This window comes from Trachypithecus francoisi, unplaced genomic scaffold (genome assembly GCF_009764315.1).
Source record: "Trachypithecus francoisi isolate TF-2019V2 unplaced genomic scaffold, Tfra_2.0 Lachesis_group3, whole genome shotgun sequence".
Lineage (NCBI taxonomy): Eukaryota > Metazoa > Chordata > Mammalia > Primates > Cercopithecidae > Trachypithecus > Trachypithecus francoisi.
Window position 1 is genome coordinate 13,411,448 of NW_022681468.1, and position 23,430 is coordinate 13,434,877.

The window sequence follows — 23,430 nt, forward strand, 5'->3', positions numbered from 1 at the left end:
TATCACCATTTTACAGCTAAGGAAACCAGAGTTCCATGAGGTTAGGAGATTTGCCAAGAGTTGAAGGATTATAACTCAGCTCTTCTGGATTTCTATGTCAAACATTTCCCATGACTCAGCAATAAAACTCTCAAAGTATATAGGGAAACCTACCTTATAAAAACAACCGTTGGCTAATAAAACAGACTGCATATATTAAAGATTATTTAAATATCATCAATATTTTGCATTTTTACTATTTTTTCTATTAGTGTTTGGAAGGTTGTAGAAACATAACATGCACCCTCTGTAGTAGTAAGAATAGAACAAAAAATGGTAAGTCACACAATTGCCTTTAAGATAATGCCTTCAAGATTTAAATGAACCTTTATTTTCCCTGAAGGTAAGTGACTTTTTGAGAAAATTTAGGGTGGAAAGGGAACTAGATGAGACTGCATAGTCTGGGATACTAGGATACGTTAGAATAATCTTAAACGATTATATCTTAAGCTGATATAATTGTTCAGCTTTATTATCATCTTTACAATAACATAGCCTGCATCAATCAATGTTCACTTGGAATCAGCTCTTCCTCTTCTCTGCCAAAGCATCATCTCTCAAATCTCCATATTTCAATTCAGTCCACAAATCACAGATCCTTTATTGGAAAAAGAGAGGTTTCCATGGTGACATGCAAATGGCCTTCTCAATTCTTAGTAACTCTTTTAATATTTTTTTATAAACAAAGCATATTGAGCACATTTGGAATAAAGAGAAATATATTTTATTTATGGAAGGAGTTAAAAAGAAAAGCTATGTCAAAGGAAATTTTCATAATAAATAAGTTGATGTTTGCTCTGCAGAACCTTAAAAGGACTCATTCTAAAATAAAAGCCCAGCATTTGGTTTATTGACAAGGATGGTAAGAAGGAAATCTCTGATATACATGCTGGCCTCTTAATCTGAAGAGCTGCAATACCTCATTAGGTCCACTTCAAAGATCAGAACTTCATCTTCTAGGTCCTTAATGATAGAATCATTTTACACCTGAAAAGCAGTTCATGTTTTCCATCTGACATTAGGAACACCACACCAAAGAGATAAAAAGCCTTTTTGTCTTAAAGACTTTATCAAGTACTCAGGAAATACAACATCCTTCATCCTAGCACTCAGTCCTGAAATAAAAATATTCTGCAAGAAGTTACATGCTCTTGACTTGTTTTGGTCACAATTTCTAGACACCGAAACAACTACAAAAAATAGAAAAAACATGGATACGACCCACAGACACACATTCTCACATCAGCCCATTTTAACATGATTAATCTGAAACTATATCCTTCTAGCTTTGGAGCTGTGTCTCTGTATACTCACGAAATCACAAGTACAAAGGAAACACCTGCATGGTGTAATCGAATTTGACTGTAAAGGTTGGTACTACAATTTATTTTCAAAGACTTAAAGATGACAAATATTGGCTATTATGGAACCACAGGAATGATGATGAGAAAGGAAAGTCAAAGCTAAGAGAGTAAAACCAGAGCAACAAAATAAACACATGAAACAGACCAACAATTGGGTTACAGGACAATATATGCCTCTTACACAAAATCATATTGACGTTACTTAAACTCGAATTAGTATGCCAGAAATAATCTTCGAGATTGAACATTTTTTTTCAAACTCCTTCTTTATAGGTGAAAAAAATGGGACCTTGGGGACATGAAGTGACTTGTTTACCCCTTCAAATAAATGTCAAGTTACTCCTCTAATAAACACTAAAATATATACAAATTTTGTAAACTCAACTTACTATTTTATTCTCCTCAATTGCCGAGGTTTGTACATTTATGTAAGTAAGAATTCTAACATGACTACATGATATGTTTTGGGATCCGTGTTTCTAATTAAGCAGAAATTAATAATCAAGTGTAAAGAAATTGCCAGCTATCACAGTATTTGACCAATCTTAAATGTAACTTCAGAGGCCCGATATTTTCAACACCTCTCCCATAATTATTAACTTATTCCTAAGAAGGAGGGATTTAGTGAATTAGATTAATTATTAGAAAGCTACAGCCTCCTCATTAATCCCACCATCGTCTCCCAGCACTTTGGGAGGCTGAGGCTAGAGGATCACTTGAGGCCAGGAACTCAAGATTAGCCTGGGAAACATAGCGAAACCCCATCTCTACAAAAAAATTGTTTTAATTAGCTGGGCATGGTGGTAGAGGCCTTCACACCCTACTTGGGAGCCTAAGGCAAAAGGATCACTTAAGACAAGGAGTTTGAGGCTGCAATGAGCTATGACTGTGCCACTGCACTCCAACCCAGACAACAGAATAAGACCCTATATCAAAAAAAAAAAAAAAAGAGAGAGAGAGAGAGACGGAGCGGAAGGGAGGAAAGGAAGGAGGAAGCCAGGTGCGGTGGCTCACGCCTGTAATCCCAGCACTTTGGGAGGCGGAGGCAGGTGGATCACTTGAGGTCAGGAGTTCGAGACCAGCCTGGCCAACATGGCAAAACCCCGTCTCTACTAAAAATACAAAACTTAGCCAGGCGTGGTGGCTTGCATCTGTAGTCCCAGCTATTTGGGAGGCTGAGGCAGAAGAATCACTTGAACTCGGGAGGCAGAGGTTACAGTGAGCCGAAACTGCACCACTGCACTTCTGCAGTGACAGAGTGTTACGCCATCTCAAAAAACTAAATAAAGAAAGAAGGGATGAAGGGGGGAAGGGAAGAATGGAGGGAGGGAGAAAGGGAGGGAAGGAGGAAGGAAAAGAAGGAAGGAAGGAAGGAAGGAAGGAAGGAAGGAAAGAAGGAAGCAAATAGCCTCATCTGTTATGCTTCAAAAAACCAAAAATTCTTATGCCTAAATTTAACAGTTAACATTATTTATTTTAAAGGTACGACTATGCAATTCTAAGACTATATCAATAAATGAGTACTTGTCAGTAAGGTTACACAGAACAAAAGAAGAAAATGATCAAATATTCTATTACTTGAATGGTATGATCAGTCTGCTAATTTTTTTGAATTGCTATATAATTTAGGCAGAAGTCAAACTCTTTGCTGAAAGACATGAAAAGTACCATTCCATAGCTAACATTAAACTTGATTGTAAAAATAAGCAAATGTAGCTCAAAAGATATATATGGTTACCAATTGTTATTACAGAGCAACAACTTTAATAAGATCATAAGTACATAAAATTAAAATGTGAATAATGATCACGAGGAGTTGAATGTAATCAACGAAAGTATTTTTCTAAAACAAGAGTTGAGACAAGGAGAGAAGCAAGCTGACACTTATTGCATACCAGGCATTGTGGTAGCATTTTACCAATGTTCCAAGTTAACCACCTTAATTATCCCGCAACTTCATGAGGCAGCTATTACTATTATTATTATTATTTTATAGGAAAGAAACAGAAAGTTAGGTAATTTGCCTAAGGTCATATACCTAGTAGGTGGAAGAGCTATGATTTGGATCCAGATGTTTGACTCCTAAACTCACAATCTTTTCAGATTTCCCACTGAAAAATAGATAAATCCGTAATCCATTTATTTAAAAAATACTTGAAAATGATTTTGATCATAAAAACCACAAAGCAACATTTTTTAATCTTTGTGCACATGTCTAGAAAGCCTGCAAGATTAAGTCTACAGAAGTGAAACAGGATTCAAATCAGTTTTGTGTTTATAATCATACATTACACATGATGACTTGCAGGCTTCAGCTTTTTTCAGTGTTTTCATAAATTTCGAGTCACTTTATTGTCACGATACCTCTATAAGGGAAAGCTGACGGGTTCGTCATTCTGTAGATGAGGTTTCAACTATGTGAGCTGCCTAGATTAGAGGCAGAGCTGGGACCAGAATTTACACATCCTGACTATCTAATGCTCTTTCTATCAGATCCTACTGCCTTCAAAGCCAAAAGATAGGAATTTCTGCATCTGAGACAATACTTTCCCCATCTTTTTTCTAAAGTGGCAAAAGATACTGTAATTTATACAAAGGGAACCTAGACTGCCTTGACATGTTCTTTTCTTCTATTCTATGAGACCAAACTGTCTGAATAAAACAATTCTAAACCCTAATGCCTTTCATTTGTTTGACTTTTACCATAATATCCATGCTAAAGTGACTGAATTTAAATAATAGCTCATGTATATATCAAGTGATTCCATTATAATCTTGAAAACCTAGAGCCTATAATAGCAAAAGCAATTTCCATTCATATCATACATAAAAATAATCTAGTATTAGGTAAGACTGGACTTACATATAGCCATTGGTAGAAAAGATGTGCTAAGATATTCAATGATATCCTTGTGCAGAAATGGAGGAAAGGTAGCTAACGTTGATATCATCGTATAGGGCAAAGTACTCAGAATATCATCATTGAGAAAAGGTAGCAAACATGTAGTTGTATAAAATATCGACTGTCCAAGATCTACAAAACAAAATTGAGTAATCAGTCACTGAATATTTTGCAATTAACAAAATATGCTAACTTTACATTTTAAGCTTTAATGAAGTGGTTTAAATAATAAGCAACTAGTGCTCCCTCCCTATTAAGTGTTATGAAACATAATATTTGACAGGGTACTATGTATACAGTAATTGGTCAATAAATGACTGATGAATGAATAAGTTAAGAAATAGAAATATCCATTACATGCATTTTTCCTCCACATTTTCTCAATCTTCAGTAATACTTGGTATTCGTATTACCACATTCTACACAAGATAACTGAGGCACAAGAAGTTGGATGATTTGCCCAATGAAAGTTTTAGAAAATTCAAGGGCAGGATCAGAAATAAAACCGGACTATTTCTGCTCCATCAATCAAACCATCTGGAGTGTCGGGCAATGAAGTAATTTGCAACCTTCAGCAGAGCAACAATTTCAGCAAGCACCAAACAAGGGAAGCCATAAGCTGGTGCTACATGACCCTGTGCATTGAGTCATCAATGATCATGGGAGGAAGTGCCACCTAATAATAATCTTTCTAACAACATCTTCAAACAGGGATAGTAACAATACCTACCTCACTTCATTAGAAGGATTGTTAGGAGGTTTTAATGGGATAAATGTAAAGTCCTTAGCATAGCACATACTGTGTGCTCCACAAATATTAGCTGATATTATTAATATTAACAGTTACTATTATTATTACCTGCACAAGAATAAAAATAAAGGAGATGCAACAAAACCATAACTATTTAGTTTTAGAATGCATGTAGGCCAAATCCCATTACACTAAATGTGATTTGTATATTTGTATATTTCTGGGCTTCCCAAAATATAGGCCATCAGTCCAGGATTGATGATGAAGACTTTGATCACTTTTGTATTCATTAGAACAGAAAAGTACTAGACTCTTCTTTGTTTTGCAGCAGATGTACCTTCTTAGTGTTATTTGGATTCCTAATGTTATTTCTGATTATCATTAGAATTAATATGCCATCTCAGCAGGCACATCAGGCAGCAACAGAGAGGATGTGGCCACAGTGCACACTAGAGGGCCAGGGTCAGTCAACCTTGAGCTCAAATGAATGAAATGGAAAATCCACAGGTGTTTTACTAAGAATTAACCGAGGCTATGCATACAAGACACCTCAGCTGCTTTTGCTGAGCCATTTAGCCTAATTACAGAACATTAGCACTGGAAGGAGCCCAGCTGGAGTATTTTTCACATAAGGAAACTGAGGTCTGGAGAGAGGTGATTGCTCAGGATCACCTGGGAGCAGCTGAACTGCGACAAAACCGTTGCCTAGTGCTCTTCCTGTACTCCACCTGGACCCAGCAGGAGACCACAGCCTCCGGTCTGAGTGTAGCAGCTCTCAAAATCTGTGCAAAAGAAGCATCCACAAGGATCTTGCTAAAAATTCAGATCCTCAGACCCCACCCCTCAGTGATTCTTAGTGACAAGTACCTGGGTGGGACCAGAATTCCATGTTACAAACCCCCTCGGTGATTCCGATGTTTTTCAGACCATCCTTCAAGAAACAATGCCGTATTGTTTCTCTGAACCATTCATTAGATTGATCTACTGAGTTTTTTCCTACCTTCTAAGCTCTATGATGCAGAACAAGAACACAATAGCTAAATAACAATGTCACAAAGTCACAAAACAGCCGCAGGTATGAGAGCAAAAATACAAATTATCTCCCCTGAAATCGTCACAACTGACACATTAATTGCAATTATACAGACTGCAATTTACCAAATTTAATGTCTTTATCTTAATCAAGGGGCTTTGAAGATAATGGGCAGCTCCCCTAACACAGTGGACCAACCCAGGCCCAGGCAGGTCCCAAGTGAGTTCAGGGCCAGTAGTCACGAAGGAAACTCACTGACAAGCTCATCAGCATAGTAAACTCTGGCAGTCTTATGTTCAGAATCCTCTCATTTAAGCTCGGAGCTGGCAGAGGATCACAGCAGAAGTGGCCAGGCTTAAGATGGCTACAGAATTATACAATAAGCAACTTTACGAAGTTCTATACCTTTTACATTCATCATAACACAGAATTGTAAATATAAGAAAAAACAAATTCAATAGTTATTATTTCATCATTTTTATCTCAGTAGATTTTTAAACTTTTAAAATTAGGAACACGTTGTACTAAATAAACCATCAAGAATTCTCTTAGGGGAGTTAGCCATAATCAAAAGACAAAATAACCCCACTACCCACTTATTTTCCAAAATTCAAATTTTTCTGTACAGTGAAACCTTGGTTGTCATACTTCCAGGGACCAAATTATCAGAGTTCTGAAGTTAAGACAACTAATGTTTTAAAGTGCGTTATCTGCAGAAATCCCTTTTCTTATTGCATTGCTTTTCATTTGATGCTCCCATTTTTACGGGTTAGGAGAATTTGGTAAGCAAGCAAGATAATGAAACTGCCTAAGGACACAGAGTAGAAAGGGGGAAGAGTGAAGAAAAGAAGCAGGCTCTTAGGCTTCTATTCTAAGCACCACTAATATCATATATCGTACACATACTGCAGATAGCACATAGCACCACTAATACCATATGCTGAATACAGCATACAGCGCCACTATATACTATATCTACATTTTGATACAACATTGTATAATAACTCTTGATTGTTGTTTACATTTGGAAGAGTTCTTAGAGATTACTTCTCATCTAACCTCCTGACTTTATTAAAGAGACAGGAAAAAATGGGTCCTAGAGAATTTGCTCCCTCACAAATCACAGAATCAGTCAGTGGATTATAGCCTGCTCTTCATGCTCTACTTCTTAATTTTCTGGGTGTCAGTTTTAAAGTCTTATCTCCCCACTCATAATTTCAACAAGAGTCCCCATGATAACTCATCAGGAAAGAAGAGAAAGTTTCTTGTTATATGTCTTCCTCCTTTCTCCAGCCCCATTCTCCCCCAATACTCCACTTGGATAACATCCGTCTGGCAATAAAGCAGTGTAAAATGATACTATGGGAAGCACCATAATGAAGTTTCAGTGTAGTGTTTCTAGCCACACAAAGCCCTTTCAGGTGACTGATTACAAAAGTGACCATCTCCGAGCCCCTTGCTCGGCATCATATACATTCATAAGTATCCATGTACATTGACAAAGGTTTCAGCTAAGTGCTCACCGTGTTGGCCGTGCTGTAGTAAAGGAACTAGATCCAGGAGAGTCACCAAAGTCACGTAGAGGCCTTGATAGTCCAAAGAAGGGTAGTCTGACAACTGAGCATCACGACTTTGCGGGCCGCGTTCTGAGGGAGCATCTCGCAGGACGCTGTAAAGGAGGGAGCGAGTAACAGTAGGGTTGATGGAACTGACCTGCGGTCTTAGAGATGGGGTGAGTGGGAATGGCACAGGAAAAAGACACATGGTCATGGGCACTGTCAAATTGGAGGCATCTTGGTTTTCCTTCTTCCCTGTGCGGGACAAAATGCTGTTGGGGGGACAAAGAAAAAAAAGAGACAACAAAGACACAAAGAACAGCACATTACATTGAAATGACACTCTAAAACAAATAATAAAACACCAGATACATTCCACATAAGATGCAATTGCCACACCAGCAGGGTCTACCAATCTAGTACTGGTCACATAGCTTCGTGCTCAGAGGTACCAATAATACAAGGTTTACTTTGTGGAAGTTTCATTGCATCTCATGTGTTATCTGGTTAGTAAGGAGCAAAAATATAAAAATGCATGTTTCAGTGCCAAACCCATGTTTTACAGTTTAGCAGTTTGGTGAAGGAGAGGTTTCCCGGAAGAAAAAACAATAGCTTTGTCTAATGAGTAAGGGCTCTTATTCCTAATCACAAGGAGCTTTCAAAGGACAAGATGTTTTCAGCAGGACTGTCTTCATCAGGTAAATAGGAACTTGCAAAATATAGGTATGGCACTTGCAGAAACATGTTTTAGCAAAGAATAAACATGTGTGTTTATTAAGAAAGTCTTAAAAATCACATGTTTATTGCATCAAAATAATGTCTATATGTATATTATGATACTGTTTCATGACATTCTGTCAGTATCATTTGAGATAATGAAGTTTAAACAGGCATATGAATTTAGAAATAATACATATTTCTAAAATGTTAGCTAAACTACATTGGAAAAGCTATAAAATAATATATAGTTGATGGTCCGTAGCATATGTTTGTGAACTAATGATAATGGTTATTTATGTGTGTTTTTTAAATTTTGCATGTTGGGGAGGAAACATTTTATTTTATGAATACAAACAGTGGTTTATTAAATAATTACCTTCAAAATTCTAACGACTAAGCAAGCAGTATCTGTCATATAGCTGCACATCATACAGTAAGATTTCATATATTACTGCTGCTACTTACGTTATTATTCAACAAAACTCACTAAAGACTAAAGGAAAGATAATTTAGAAAGTTAAAAAAATTAATGGGAATAAAAATAAATTCTAAAAATAAATTGGTTTTCTTTTAGCCTTAATTTTAAAATAAAAACCTTTTTGGTAAAAGCAATAAAGCAGAAAAGTTGTGAATTTAAAATAGAAGAAGTTACTGCTTAGCAAAATGTTTAGGTTTTGTAAAATTAGGTTATACTATTTAGCATTAAAGACAATAGCTATACATCAGAATGATAATATCTGTGCACTTGCAAAGTGCTTTTATATAGTACACTTATGTTAGTCCAAGCAGATAACAGTTTATGAGTGGTTTATTACATAAAAATAACCTTGTTTTACAGTTGCTGTATGTGCATCAAACATTGCTAAGTTCTTAGTTAATGATACTACATTTACAATTTTACAGTGATGTGAAGAATTGGTTAGTGTCAAGCATGCTTGCTATATCAAGTTTGCATTTATTTTTATTTACTCTTAGTGCAAAATATGTTACAAAGTAAGAAAAATGACTACATGCTTTGTATTTTCCATGTGCCTAATTTACCTCGATTTCCTTTGTCTTCTGTTACCCAATGTCCAGGGGGAAAAATTGATAATAATAAAAATAATTTCAGAATACTTATGTAATACTTCTTATCAATAAATAACTTAAGATTTGGTGGTTTTTTGTAATTTAAAGGGATTTAATTTACCTTTTTGTGTGTGATGTATTTGACTTTGTAAGCTTATACTTTACAACGGGATAATATCAACATTCCAGTTACCACCTGACTGTATCTATTAAAAATGCCATCAGATTTTTCATCAGACTTTACACTTTTCTCACATGACTCAATTATTCCTAAGAATACCGCCTTTACTAATGTTATATTCTTGATAAACCCAGTCACCAAAAATCTGTTTTAATCCTGTAGGATTCTAATCCCACTGAAAATTCCTCCAGAATCACAATGGCTATAAGTCAGATATATTATTTCCCAAACTTCAGCCCTAAATTAACCTACTATTGGCATCTTTTCAAAATTACAAAATGTGGATCTTATAGAAGTGGTATAAGGAGAACAACATTTTGCCTTAGAAAATAAAAATAGCTGAATACCATAAATTAATGCTATCCTTTAAATTAAGTGCAATGCTCTGATCAAACTTCTTGGTGGGGGAAATAAACATATAATTTTTTCAAATACACCTTAGTGTTTTTCCAAAGTATGATGTAAGTTAACAAATACTTTGGAGGCTCTACTTTGATATTTTTCCCTTCCTGTATATGTGGGGTTCCCAAATGATAGCAACAACAGCTTCATACATGCAGGGAGGGAAGAATGTCAGCATGAAAACAGTAAAACTTCTCTCTCACTGCCTTTAGATTTGAGAATTCGGTGAGGTTGAGAAAAAAAATGGCTGAAAAATGAGTCATCAATGAAACCAGTTTTAAATTACCATTCATGTCTCAATGTAAGGAAATGTTTTCATTTGTGGAAAAACTCAAGAAGGGCTCATGAATAAATGTACAATGCATTGTGATTTTATGATGTTTTGTGAAGTTTATTCAGAAAAAAACAAAAAAAAGTATTTCCCCAACCAAACTGCCTAACTTGGGAGTTGATAAAACCATTTTCCCCACCTGAAATTCTTTCCCAGAATTCTGCAAACCCAACCAAAATGAATATTAAGAATGCCCTGCTCAGAAGAGTTTGACCCAGCAGCCAGCTTTTCACCTTTCCCTTTTCCTCCTGAGATTCTCTTTATCAACCATTGACTTTCAGCATCAAGAGAGGAAGACCTCTGTTGGTGTGAGGAAAGATGAGAAGTTGCCCTGAGGTATGTGTAGCACAGAAAATTAATATGTCAAACAAACTTCCTTTAAGATTAGGAATGTTGACATTTGAGTTGAATCTACCTACTAAACAAAATTTGCTTCATTATGCTAGGCTCTACAGTTACTCCATGACTTAACCAATAAAATGGTGGATATATCTATATATACATATATTCTTCCTAAGCAATTGGAAATTACGGTTCAATTAAGATTATTATGCTGAGTCTACAATCCATTTTTAAAACATATTAGGCATTTTCTGAATAGTTAGCAGCAAGCAGATTTCCCCAAATGTAATGATTTTGTTAAAAGATTGTATGTGCTAGCAGCCTAAACAGCACCAGAAGAGAGATCTGGGGGTAGAAATTCCAAAAGAATGTTTGACATAGGAAGAAGACTAGGATCCTTTAAGTGTCCTGCCAGGTAAAAGGCAAGATTCTTAAAGACCTTCGCTGTTGACAATATGGCCACAGGATGCTTCCACTATAAAAACAACAGACTCCCTCCCATGTAGCAGTGAGGGGAGGTTAAACTAGATGGTCTTTGTAGTTGCTTCTAATGCTAAAAGCAAATAAAAAACTAAACTCCGAAGTTGTGTGTTGCCCACTGCCGAACTCAGGTATCTGCTAAATTAAAATGAGTACAACTCGGCACTCAGATATAACTTTACCAGACCCCAGGTCACTACTAGATTAAGTAAATGCTCTAGAAGGATTCCAGCGCTAGATGAGATTTGGACTAAAGTCAACTCAATTCAATGAACATTTACTCATCCCCTTCTCTGGGTCAAACACCGCTCCAGACACACGGGCTAGCAAGCTGAATAACACACAGGACTCACCTTCCACTACTAGAGTTTAAGGAACGCCCAGGAACACAAATTTGAGTCTAACTATAAGCTAAGTGGACATATGTGGACTCTTCAACTGATTTTGCAGTCAACTATGGTAATATGCAATTTCTTCCCTCCTACGAATTAAATAAATTGAAGTTAAATGTCTAAGCTAATTTCTGCCTTTCGAAATAGGTACAAAACTCTACTGAGAACAGTGAGAGTTGCATGCATGCACAAATACCAGCGAACTATTGCTCCAAAAATGCAACCCTGACTCAGGTGAAGCTGCTGAAATTTAAAGTTGCATATTTTAACCAAAAAAAATAATCATTTTAACTTCATTGAGAATATCCAAATAGAAAGACAAACAGTTATTTTGTGAGAATCATCTCTAATTCTTTCTTCTTGTTATTTTTCCCCAAGAACCTGAGTTCTGAAAGCAAGAAGTGCTTCTGAACATAAAGATCATATTAAATGATATAGTAATATTAAATGCTCTAATAGTATTAAACAATATATAATAATTTTGCAGTAGAAAATCTTGTCATAGAAAATCTTACTGTCGATAATCTTGGACACCAAATACTTAGACAATCTTATTTGTCTTGGAATTTATTTATTTATTTATTTATTTATCTTAGAGATAGGGTCTAACTCTGTCACCTAGGCCGGAGTACAGTGGTGCAATCAAGGCTCACTGCAGCTTCAAATGCCTAGGCTCAAGCAGTTCTCCTGCCTCAGCCTCCAAGGAGCTTGGACTAAAGGTGCATGCCACCACACCTGGCTAATTGCTAAAATAAATTTTTTAGAGATGGGGTCTTACTATGTTGTCCAGGCTGATCTCAAACTTGTGACTGGTCTCAAACTTCAAATTTGAGACTTTTGGTCTCTAACATTATCTCAGTACAGCTCCATTTAAATTCTGAAAAGATGACAAATCTTGGTGCCAAGCACTTCCTTTAAATCTGCCACCTCGGCCTCGCAAGTACCTGGGATTATAGATGCCAGCCACCATGCCCGGCTGTCTTGAACTTTCTAATAGCATAAATAAAATGAAGAAGTACAAACACAATTGTTATGGATGTATGTATCAACAGTTCTGTACTTCTAGAAAAAAAAAAAAGAAGCTGGGGTAGGCAAAAGAAAATGAATTGGGTTCAGGCCAGCAGTTGAACCTGGACCAACCCATGACATGTAACCTTCCCAGTGTTTGCTTTCTTAGTCCCACTCCGTGTGTGTGTGTCCTGTTCACTACAGCCTGTCAGCTCTGCTCTGACCTGCTAGCCTCAGCTAATAGCCGAGTGGAAGACAGAACTGAAACATTGGGGAATTGAAATGCTGTCCACATTATCTCAGTACAGCTTCATTTAACTTCTGAAAAGATGACAAATCTTTGTGCTAAGCACTTCCTTTAATCTCAAAGAGACCCAAAATTAGTCTGTGGACTCATAATGAATGTTGGCATTCCCAAAGGCCAAGCCAGGTTTTTACTAAAAGCAGTGTCCCTATAATATGATAAATACTCGTCCTAAGAAGAAGCAGTACAGCATAATTGTTGAGAGCATGTGATGTGAATTAGGGTCAAATCCTGAACACTTATTAGATAAGTAACTTTGAGCAACTTATTTAACCACTCTGCCTTAGTTTTATTATCTGTAAAATGCATAAAACAGTACACTTATCTCATAGAATTATAATGAGAGATTAAATGAGATGACACATTTAACTTCTTAGGACAGTGTTTGACACATAGGATTACTAATATTATAAGACAGTATTGCTATAATAATGGTTGCAATTGTTAGTATTACCATTAGCAGCTGTTGATGTTGCCTCCCTTTGAAAATCAACTCAGCTCAGTTGCATAGAATCTTCTCCAGCAAGCCACTTGAACAAACTCCCAGTTTTACCACTAAAGTGCTACTACCTATGATCATATTCTAATGGTCCACTGCTCAAGAAAATGGAATCCTTATGTCTTGCAAACATGACTTTTCAATATTTTAAATTCCTTAACTCTTGGGCACAATTACTAAGACCTAAGCCGCAAGCTCTGAGGTGCCAACTAGGATGTTACAGTTTCCTGGCAAATGGAATTCAACATGCTTCCTACTGAAAAGTGTCTCTCACTTTGAGAACTTTCAGAATTTGTCATAAAGGAAACTGTTTCCCATTGACAAACTGGACCTCAAAGACAAAAGGAGAATTCAAGAGAATAGAATTGGATGCCTTGATTCATAAATTTATCTGATGATCACTACGAAAATTGGGCTAATTATTCCACTACAATTTGAGAAGGAAAATATCCTGTAAGAGGCCCTAACCTTACCATGCAAGTATGAAATGTGTGAATCTGATAAGCAGAAGCCCTTCAATATAGAACAGGATCACTAAGGACTCTAAAGAAGGAAAGATATTTCAAAAAATAAGAACAGAGAGATAGCAGGACTGCAAAAGATTCGTAGCTGACTTAATCACATGAAGCTTCTATCCACAAAGCATTCAGAATGCCTCTGGCAAAGCCGTCAACTGCTAGAAACTCCAGTGCCACTAGTCTTTGCAAATTTGTGTTCTCCTAATATCTGTCTTACAAATTTTTGCTGCTATACAGGTAAAAGAAACAGTACCAAGCCAATTTATGTGTTGCCAAAATCAGATTTGAAGTGAGAAGACTGTGGTAATGGAGAAACCACATCTTGGAATTTAATGGAACGTGAGGTGTTCTTCTGAATTCTTCAATGTTATTTTCCAAAACAATTGAGCTTTTACTTGAACAGTTCATCTTTGTTTTCTCTGTTTTCTTAATCAAGATATGTGGAGTAAATAGGGCCCTCCTATCTCTACCTCATGGTAAAAGTAAACAAAAGAAAAAAAGTCCTATTTTTTGTCCTTGTCCTTCATGAAATTTCATTATCAAGGCAAAGCATGTTGAACACGTGAAGTGTTACCCAGATTAAAAATAACTATTATCACTGTATATTACACTTAGGGAAATAGAAAATGCTAATGATGAACCTAAAATGCCACATAATTCTGATTTGCTTTTAGACCAAAAGTGTTTCCAATTCTTAATTTTAAGCAATTGTAGGCTCTCCTTTTAATCCCACTCTATATTAGTGCCAAATATGGAACTGTATCATTTTAAAGATCCCCTGAAAAGATGTTCAATGCGGGAAAGCAGGCAGTAGCCAGGCAACCAATCTTTTCATCTGGGCCTGGGATCCAATTTGCTACATACACCCAGAGAACTTGAGTGCAGACTCTTCTGGCAGAGCACTAGAAAACATAGGCCCTTTAAAACTTGCAATTCAATAAAAATTTAGATCCCAATAAATTCAGCAATACTACCTAATAATTCTCTCAAAGTAGAGGATATTGTAAAGCTTACCTTAACAAGGTCTGAGAAAAGTATTTCAAGGTGTTTGCAATATCTGTTCCTGATGGTACAGGATAAATGTTGTGGAGAACCCGGTTGTGATATTCCTGCAAGTACCGGATCTTGGAAGCAACTAGATAAAAGCGAAAAAAAAAAAAAAAAAAGAAGAAGAAGAAGAAGAAGAAAAAAAGAAAGAGAAAAATCATCTTGTAATATGTATTAGGCATACAGTCATTTTTTAAAATGATTACATACAAGGATTTAATCAGTATTTTAAGGAACATAAGTAAATTTTTAATAGAATTCCATGATAGAAACAATTACAAAAAATCTTTTAATTTCTTTTAATTGTATTCGGTACACAAAATTATTCTTAGTTTTCTGGTTTAATAGCCTATTCACAATTATCTATTGCTTGTTTTTATCACTAAGAAAAGCAGTACTCCAAATTGTTTTCTAATCACCCCCAAGATGGCTTATTATTAGCAAAATAATAATAGATATAAATCTCTGCTGAGGAATTATATTTAATATTGCTTAACGAAAACTGAAAGAGAAAACTGAAAAGTCTTTCTACAACACTCAAAAAATCCTAAAATATAGGGAGTCCATTGCACGATGGCATCAACTGAAGTCAGATTATTAACTCAACATGTGATCAGGAAAGTGTGTTTAGTAAATGCTTTAACTGTGAGACTATGTTAAGAGTAGGTTAACATGATGAGCGTTAAGGAAGAATACAATGATTGTGCACTAATAAAAATGTAAAAAATAAATGTCACATTTTTTCTTCCAAAGAATTTCATAAATTAGGAGACTTCCTAATAGCTTTCTGAGCTTGGCTGCCCAGATCTTCTCAAGATTCAGGAGGGACTCAATAGATTTATTTACCCTCCTAGACCTACCTGGAGTCACCAGCATTGTCCACATTCCTGACCTGACCTTTGACCTGGCTGTAGTGAAGGACCCCGTTCTAGTCATTCCTCTTTGCAAATCCCAAGGAGCCATGATGATCAACGTCTTTCTGGTCTCCTCTTCCACAGGGTTCTCAACACTGTCCATTTGTCCTTTCAATCTTTAAGGCTACCAAGGGAGCCTTTTAGGTGGTATGGCTCACTGTCAGCAGTTAACAGAAGACATATCAAGTCCTGGAGAAGCAAGGCCTGCTGTTCCCAATAGCCCACGGAAATAAGCTCCTGGATGCATTCTAACTCAGAATCCTTTTGGTAAGTGTGGGATGTAGAAGCACAGAACGATAAAATATCAGAACTGGAAGGACCTTAGAGACCTCTTCCCATAACCACTTCCTTTTAAAGATGGGGAAAATGAGACACATAGGTGGTCAATGGCAGAGCCAGACTAGTGCTTAGATTTCCTGATCCCAATCCAGTGATCTTTCCACTATGACATACTCTAGAATATGATTCTGAAATGATGTCCACGTGAACGTGACGTTCACATAAATGTGAACGTCCATTGCTTGACATCAATGCAATTTCCAGCAGTTACCAGGTTAATCACTGATTCTAAATCCTACATACTATTTGCCTTTTATCTCATAAATATGACCATTTATCAGATTTGCCTTTTCTCTCGTCCACTACCTGAACTATTTCCATAATATGGTTAGCATTTTCCCAAAGAAATAAGTCTAGATTACAGATAATAATACCTTGAGTCTGTGTGACACATCAGCTCCAAAGAAAGCAACAAGTTTATAAACATCATCTCAATTAACTCCATAAGTATTTGGCTGTAAATAACTTTTTTTCCTAAGATAAAGTATAAATAGGTGATACTTGAAAACGGTTCAACTGCATAATCTACAAAAGTCCATTTCCTGCTCGGTGTTTTTGATCTGCTATTCATTATATTTTAAAAATCATATTACAAGAAAATCCCCATATTAATGCATAGTTCCAAGTTCCAAATATCCGAGATATATGCTAGGCCAGCACATGCTGTCTGCTCACCCACTGTCACAGTAATGAAGCATTACTGTGACTTTTCTCAAGTTTTAATATTCAGCAGGTTTCTGTAGAGTATTTCAGGAACACCATTAATCACTCCACCACCTAAGAAAAGGAGTTGGTAATAGTGCAGGGTATGGACAGTAAGTTCAAACGAGGAAAAACTCACAGATCCCCCACCTCAGTGGCTCGCTCATAATCCAAGAGCTATAAAACCATCACTACACAACGATTACAAGCGTTCAAAAATGTTTGTTAAATGAAAGGATGTTCTTTTTATAGCTGTTTTCATTCAAATGCAACAATAGCTCCTTTCCACAGGTACCCAAATATGCACAGCAAAGCAGAGGTGAGAGTCTCTTTTTTCTTTGAGATCTTTTAATATTTTACAAAAGTCATATTGCATTGTCTCTGTGTACTTACCTGTTCATTTTTCTATACCAGCTTGTAAATTTCCTAAGGGCAGAAACTATACCTTACTCATGGCTCTATCCCAAGCCTAACACACCGGTACTTAGTAGGAACTCAGTATGTTCATAGGATTAAGCGAATAAATGAATTAATACTTTAGTAACAGCACTTATCACTCAGGTCTTTCGGATATATAGAGAGTATACATATCTGTATATATATGTACACTATACACATATATACCTGCATATAGACATATGACAGATTGTGGACTCTTCATCCTTAGTGCCAGACACCTAGTAGGTACTCAATAAATCATTGATAAGTGAAGATGAAAAAAAAAGGAAGAAAGAAAGTGGGATAGAGAAAGAGGAAGAGAGTGGTGAGTAATCATGAAAGACCATTTATAGAACAGATTGAAAAAACTGTTCAAGCCAATTTGTGCATTGGTGAATGCAACACAATCTTAGCAGCCATAGATTTAACTTCCACGTTTTCAACAATTCGAGAGCAGCCAAAAAGGTCCATGACAAATAGTAATTTGTAATTGTACCAAGGTTGTGAATAAAACTCATTTACAGTTCAATTTTGTGCACTAGAGGTGGTCATTTGGCTGGTTAATAAGCCAATGTGAGCATCCAGGAGCCTCATCAAAGCAGAGTTCCTCTTTACTCCACACACATACCTGACTGCTGCTGCGGAGACTCCAATAACTGGGCCCAATAGATATAAATGAATGATCTTCAACCTCAACTGACCCTAAGGCTACATTTCGCTAGTAAGCTCCTTCTTCTACACTCTTCAATGATAGTTACACTGTCTTCAAAACTCCCCCCGGCGCCACCCCTTTCCTTACACTTTAAAAAGCCATCTGTTATTGACTGAATTTTGTGGCGCTTAGAATTCATATGTTGAAACCTTAACCTCAAAATGTGACTGTACCCACAGATAAGGCCTTTAAAAGGGTGATTAAGTTAAAATGAGGCCATTTCGGTGGTGGACCCTAATCCAATCTGGCTGGTGTCCTTGTAAGAGGAGATTAGGACACATAAGAGATACCAGAAATGTGGGAACACAGAGGAAAGGCCACATGAGGACAAAGAGAGAAGGTGGACATCTGCAAGTGAAGGAGAGAGGCCTCAAGAGACACCAAACCTGCCAACACCTCGATCTCAGACTTCAAGCCTCCAGAACTGCGAGAAAACATACTTCTGTTGTTTTACCCACCCTGTCTGTGGTACTTTTATGGCAGCTGGAGCAAACTAATACACCATCATAGAAGAAATATTTTCTTTTTTTTTTTTTGAGACAGAGTCTCGCTCTGTCGCCCAGGCTGGAGTGCAGTGGCGTCCCGGCTCACTGCAGTGAGTGACCTCCGTCTCCCAGGTTCATGCCATTCTCCTGCCTCAGCCTCCCGAGTAGCTGGAACTAGAGGCACCCGACACCATGCCTGGCTAATTTTTTGTATTTTTAGTAGAGATGGGGTTTCACCATGTTAGCCAGGATGGTCTCGATCTCCTGACCTCATGATCCACCTGCTCTGCATCCCAAAGTGTTGGGATTACAAGCATGAGCCACCATGCCCGGCCCTGAGGAAATCTTATTAGTAAGGGTTAAGAGTATGAACTCTGAAATCAAACAGTTCTGACTTAAGACCTTGGATCTATCTCCACTTAACCCCAATTTCCTCATCTGTAAAATGGGGATAATTATATCGACTTCATAGGTCTACTGTGATTATTGTGCTATTGTGATTACTGTGCGAGTGGATACTTTGCACAGTGCCTGCTATACACTCCATATATATTAAATAGTAGATATCAAATACCTACTAGCATCTCCTTTCCTTGTCCTGTCAAACACCAATCCCACCACTCACTGGGGCTCTCCATCCATCAGTGTGTCTCCTATGGACTTAATCTCTTCCCCTTTGCTAAATCATTTCTACCAGGATTCAAACAAACTGTAGAATCTCCCTTGTCGACGGGAAAGAAAAAAACCTCTCTCCTGCCTTTCCATTCCCCCTCCAGCGACAGGTCTCTGCCTTCAGAGCCAAGATGAGGAAGAGTTGTGCACACATTCTCCTCTCTCTGTCACTTCCTGTTCCTCCTTCCACTCACTCCAGTTTGGCTCCCACATCCACCACTGTACTGAGTCCTTTTCCCACAATCATCTGGAGCTTCCAGATTGCCAATCCATTGGGTACTTTCTGATCACCATTTTCCTAGGCTTTTCAGAGCATTCTGTACAGTTGATCCCTCCCTCCTTCCTTCTTGAAACTCTCTCCCCTTGGCGTTCCAGATCCCACATTCCGCTGGTCTGCCCCCCGTGGAATGTATCCTTCTTCAAGTGCTTTGCCACTTCCCCCTATTGCTTGATGTCTAAGTGTTGGAATTCATCAGGGCTCAGTCCTAAACTCTCTGTTCCTCTCTCTTGGTATTCTCCCCATAGGCAATCCCAACCATCCACAGGGCTGTCAGGACCGTCCAGGGGCCAACTACTCTGAAAAGTCTGTCTCCATCCCAGGAGGGTAGCTCTTGTGAATAACAGGCCTCATCGATTCAATTTCTCCACTTGGGAATCTTATAAATATCTCAAAGAAAACATGTCCGACATTGACTCTTAGGTCTCCCTTGCCCCAAGAAAGAAGCCTACTCCACCATCTATGTAATCCACCTAGTCACTCAAGCAAAGCATTCTAAAGTTCATCCTTGACAGCCCCTATTCCCTGCCGTACCTCACTCCTCTAATCCAATCCATTGCTAAGTCCTATTAACCACTAAGTCTTATCACTAAATCCTATCAAATACATCTCCCAACTGTCTTCTGTTCTTTATCGTCACCGTCGTTACTCAGCAGCAGCATCTCCTGATCAAGTCTAACAGCCTCCTAACTCATTTTTCAGATTTCTTTTTGCTTCTCTCCACTCTTTCTCCTCAGAGCAGCCAAACAGATCTTTTTAAATTATAAACTGCTTCATACTGTCATAAACAATAACCACTGCTCAGAGTACTTCATGGGCTGCCCATTGTCTTCAGGACAAAATCCCAAATCCTCCTTAGTGTTGTTAAAGTCCCTGCCTATCTTCCACCCTAATCTCATGACACAAGAGCCAGACACTGTTGTGCTTATTTATTTTATTTTATTTTATTTTATTTTTGAGACAGAGTCTTGCTCTGTCACCCAGGCTGGGGCGCAGTGGTCTGATCTCCGCTCAGTGCAACCTCCACCTCCCGGGCTCACGTGATTCTCCTGCCTCAGCCCCGCCAGTAGCCGGGATTACAGGCGCTGGTCACCGCGTCTGGCTAATTTTGTATTTTTAGTAGAGCCAGGGTTTCACCATGTTGGCCAGGCTGGTCTCAAATTCCTGGCCTCCCAAAGTGCTGGATTACAGGCATGAGCCACCACACCTGGCCCCTTTTTTCCTTAACACTGTTTTTTGCTTTTTTGTGTTTCTTTTTTTTTTTTTTTTTTGCTTGAAAACCTTTCTATGTCCTTGTCCCTCTTCATAGAGTGCTTTCCCTCCACATTTTGTGGGACTAACTCCTACTCATACTTCAAAACCGACTTTAAGTGTCCCTTCCTCATCATGAAGGTCTTTGCAAACTTCCTTGTCTGAAATGATTCCCCAGTCTCCACCTTCATTTCTTTCTGTGTAACACTCTGCGGTTTTGTCCAGAGCAGTGAGAACAACTTGTAATGATGTGTTTATTTAGGTAACTGTTGACTGTCTTTGCTAAGTGAACAGTGAGCTTTTTGTTATTGTATACCCTCGGTGCCTATTAAGTATTGAATTTGCTGAGTTCCTAGTAAGGATGAAAATAGACAAGGCAGGAAGGGAAATAATGGCCTTTTACAGCTGTTCAACTTTGTGTCTTTATAAAAATAGCCCAGGAGGCCAACTATTAAAACTGTGATGAAAATGAAGAAAAAAAACAAAAGGGGTCTGTGTATACACAAATTTAATCTCTGTTCGATATTTTACTGCCCATTCTATCCTCACCGTTTCTTAAGGGCTTTGCTACTTTTTGGGAGTAAAAGCCATAAAAGCAAAATTCACTCATAGACTAAACAGTACTTTAACAAAATTGGGATTGCATAAAACATAACTTTTAAATCTTTCTTCTTTAAGTCTTAAGCATTTTCCTATGTCACTAAATATTTTTAATGGAGATCGATCCCTATTTTTGAAAAATTTAATTAGTAATGCTCATTATCATAAAAGGAAAAAATTCAGGTAAGCAACATGAAGAACATAAAAACACCTAAAGGGCCCACTACTGAGAAACAACTGTAGTTAACATTTTGGCATGTTATCCTTCTAGAAAATTTTCTCTGCATAAATACACATTTACCAGAATGGGATTAAACTGTGTATAGTTTTAGAATCTGCTTTCCTCACTTTCTAGGCACTTCTGTATCATCATTTTAATGGTTTTATAATTTCCTTTATGTAAGAGAACCATAATTTACTTTACCAATAATCTATTTGTGAGATTTTGGGGTGTTTTCCAGTATTCTATTCAATGCTGCAAAGAATATTCTTTTCTTTTCTTTTACTTTGCTTATTTTTTGTAGAGACAGAGTCTCACTATACTGCTCAGGCTGGTCTCGAACACCTGGGCTAAAGGGATCCTCCTGCCTCGCCTCCCAAGTGCTAGGATTACAGAAGTGGGGTGCCACGCGAGACCAGAATATCCTTTTAAATACTCTATGTGCACACATCTTTAATTATTTCCTTAGAATAAATTTTTAGTTATGAGATTGCTGAGTCATATGGAAAACACTCATTTTTAAAGCTCTTGGTAAGAATTAAGAAATCGTCCTTCAGAAAGACAGTACCTGTTTACATATCAGCAGAGTATATACATCATTAAGTGTGAATAACATCTCTTGAGCATCCACTACGTTCCAGGTGCTCTTTTTTTCTTTTCTTTTCTTTTTCTTTTTCTTTTTTTTTTGAGAAGGAGTCTTGCTCTCTTGCCCAGGCTGAAGTGCAGTGGCACGATCTCGGCTCACTGCAACCTCTGCCTCCCAGGTTCAAGGGATTCTCCTGCCTCGGCCTCCTGAGTAGCTGGGATCACAGGTGCGCACCACCACACCCAACTAATTTTTTTGTATCTTTAGTAGAGACGGGGGTTTCACCATGTTGGTCAGGCTGGTCTCGAACTCCTGACCTCGTGATCCACCTGCCTCGGCCTCCCAAAGTGCTGGGATTACAGGCGTGGGCCACCGTGCCCGGCCTTTTTTTTTTTTTTTGTGAGATGGAGTCTTGGTCTGTCTCCCAGGCTGGAGTATAGTGGCTCGATCTTGGCTCAGTGCAAGCTCTACCTCCTGGGTTCACATCATTCTCCTGCCTCAGCCTCCCGAGTAGCTGGGAATACAGGCGCCCGCCACCAAGCCTGGCTAATTTTTTTAATGTATTTTTAGCAGAGACGGGGTTTCACCGTGTTAGCCAGGATGGTCTCAAACTCCTGACCTTGCCATCCGCCTGCCTTGGCCTCCCAAAGTGCTGGGATTACAGATGTGAGCCACCACACCCGGCCTTATATACTTATCTTTAACCCTAGCAATAACTTTGCAAGGTGGTCACTATCATTACCATTAAAAGTTGAATAAACCAAAGCTCAAAAACAGTAAGTGACTTGCCCAAAGGCACAAAGCTAATAAGTATAAAACTGATAGTTTAACAGGCTGCAAGCCATGCTTTTCCGCCAGACCACATTGTTCTTTAATTATTTTTACTGGTTTAATAATATTCAGTGATACAGATTTAGCATGAAATATGGACACTTCCCCTGTTCTATTGTTCGCATTTAGGTTGTTTCCAATATTTCATTAAGTAAAACTGCAGTGAGCAGACAAAATATTAGACTATTTAGAAATTAGACTAGTTATTTATTTCTTAGAAAACACAAAACAAAACATGTTTACTTCATTAGTCCTGCCCTTTACTTCTTGAAAAATCAGATCCCTTTCACCCTTCAAGGCTCATCTTAAGAGTTACATTGGCCGGATGCAGTGGCTCATGACTGTAATCCCAGCACTTTGGGAGGCCGAGGTCAGGAGTTTGAGACCAGCCTGGCCAACATGGTGAAACCCTGTCTCTACTAAAAATACAAAAATTAGCCAGGTGCAGTGGCACCCACCTGTAATC

At 37.8% G+C, this 23,430-nt stretch overlaps 1 protein-coding gene across 3 annotated transcripts in view; it reads right to left on the reverse strand.

Annotated features, from left to right (window-relative positions):
- The window catches only part of UNC79 (unc-79 homolog, NALCN channel complex subunit), a 287,744-nt gene that overhangs the window by 227,925 nt on the left and 36,389 nt on the right, over positions 1-23,430 (reverse strand). For 2 of the 3 annotated variants that reach the window (XM_033191506.1, XM_033191504.1), the window contains exons 2-4: positions 14,905-15,025; positions 7,613-7,758; positions 4,267-4,437 (exon numbers count right to left, since the gene is read on the reverse strand). In XM_033191506.1, the coding sequence (XP_033047397.1) occupies positions 4,267-4,437; positions 7,613-7,758; positions 14,905-15,025 (438 nt within the window). Of the gene's footprint in view, positions 1-4,266; positions 4,438-7,612; positions 7,918-14,904; positions 15,026-23,430 lie in introns of those variants that run through there. The other variant, XM_033191507.1, reaches the window with a different exon arrangement.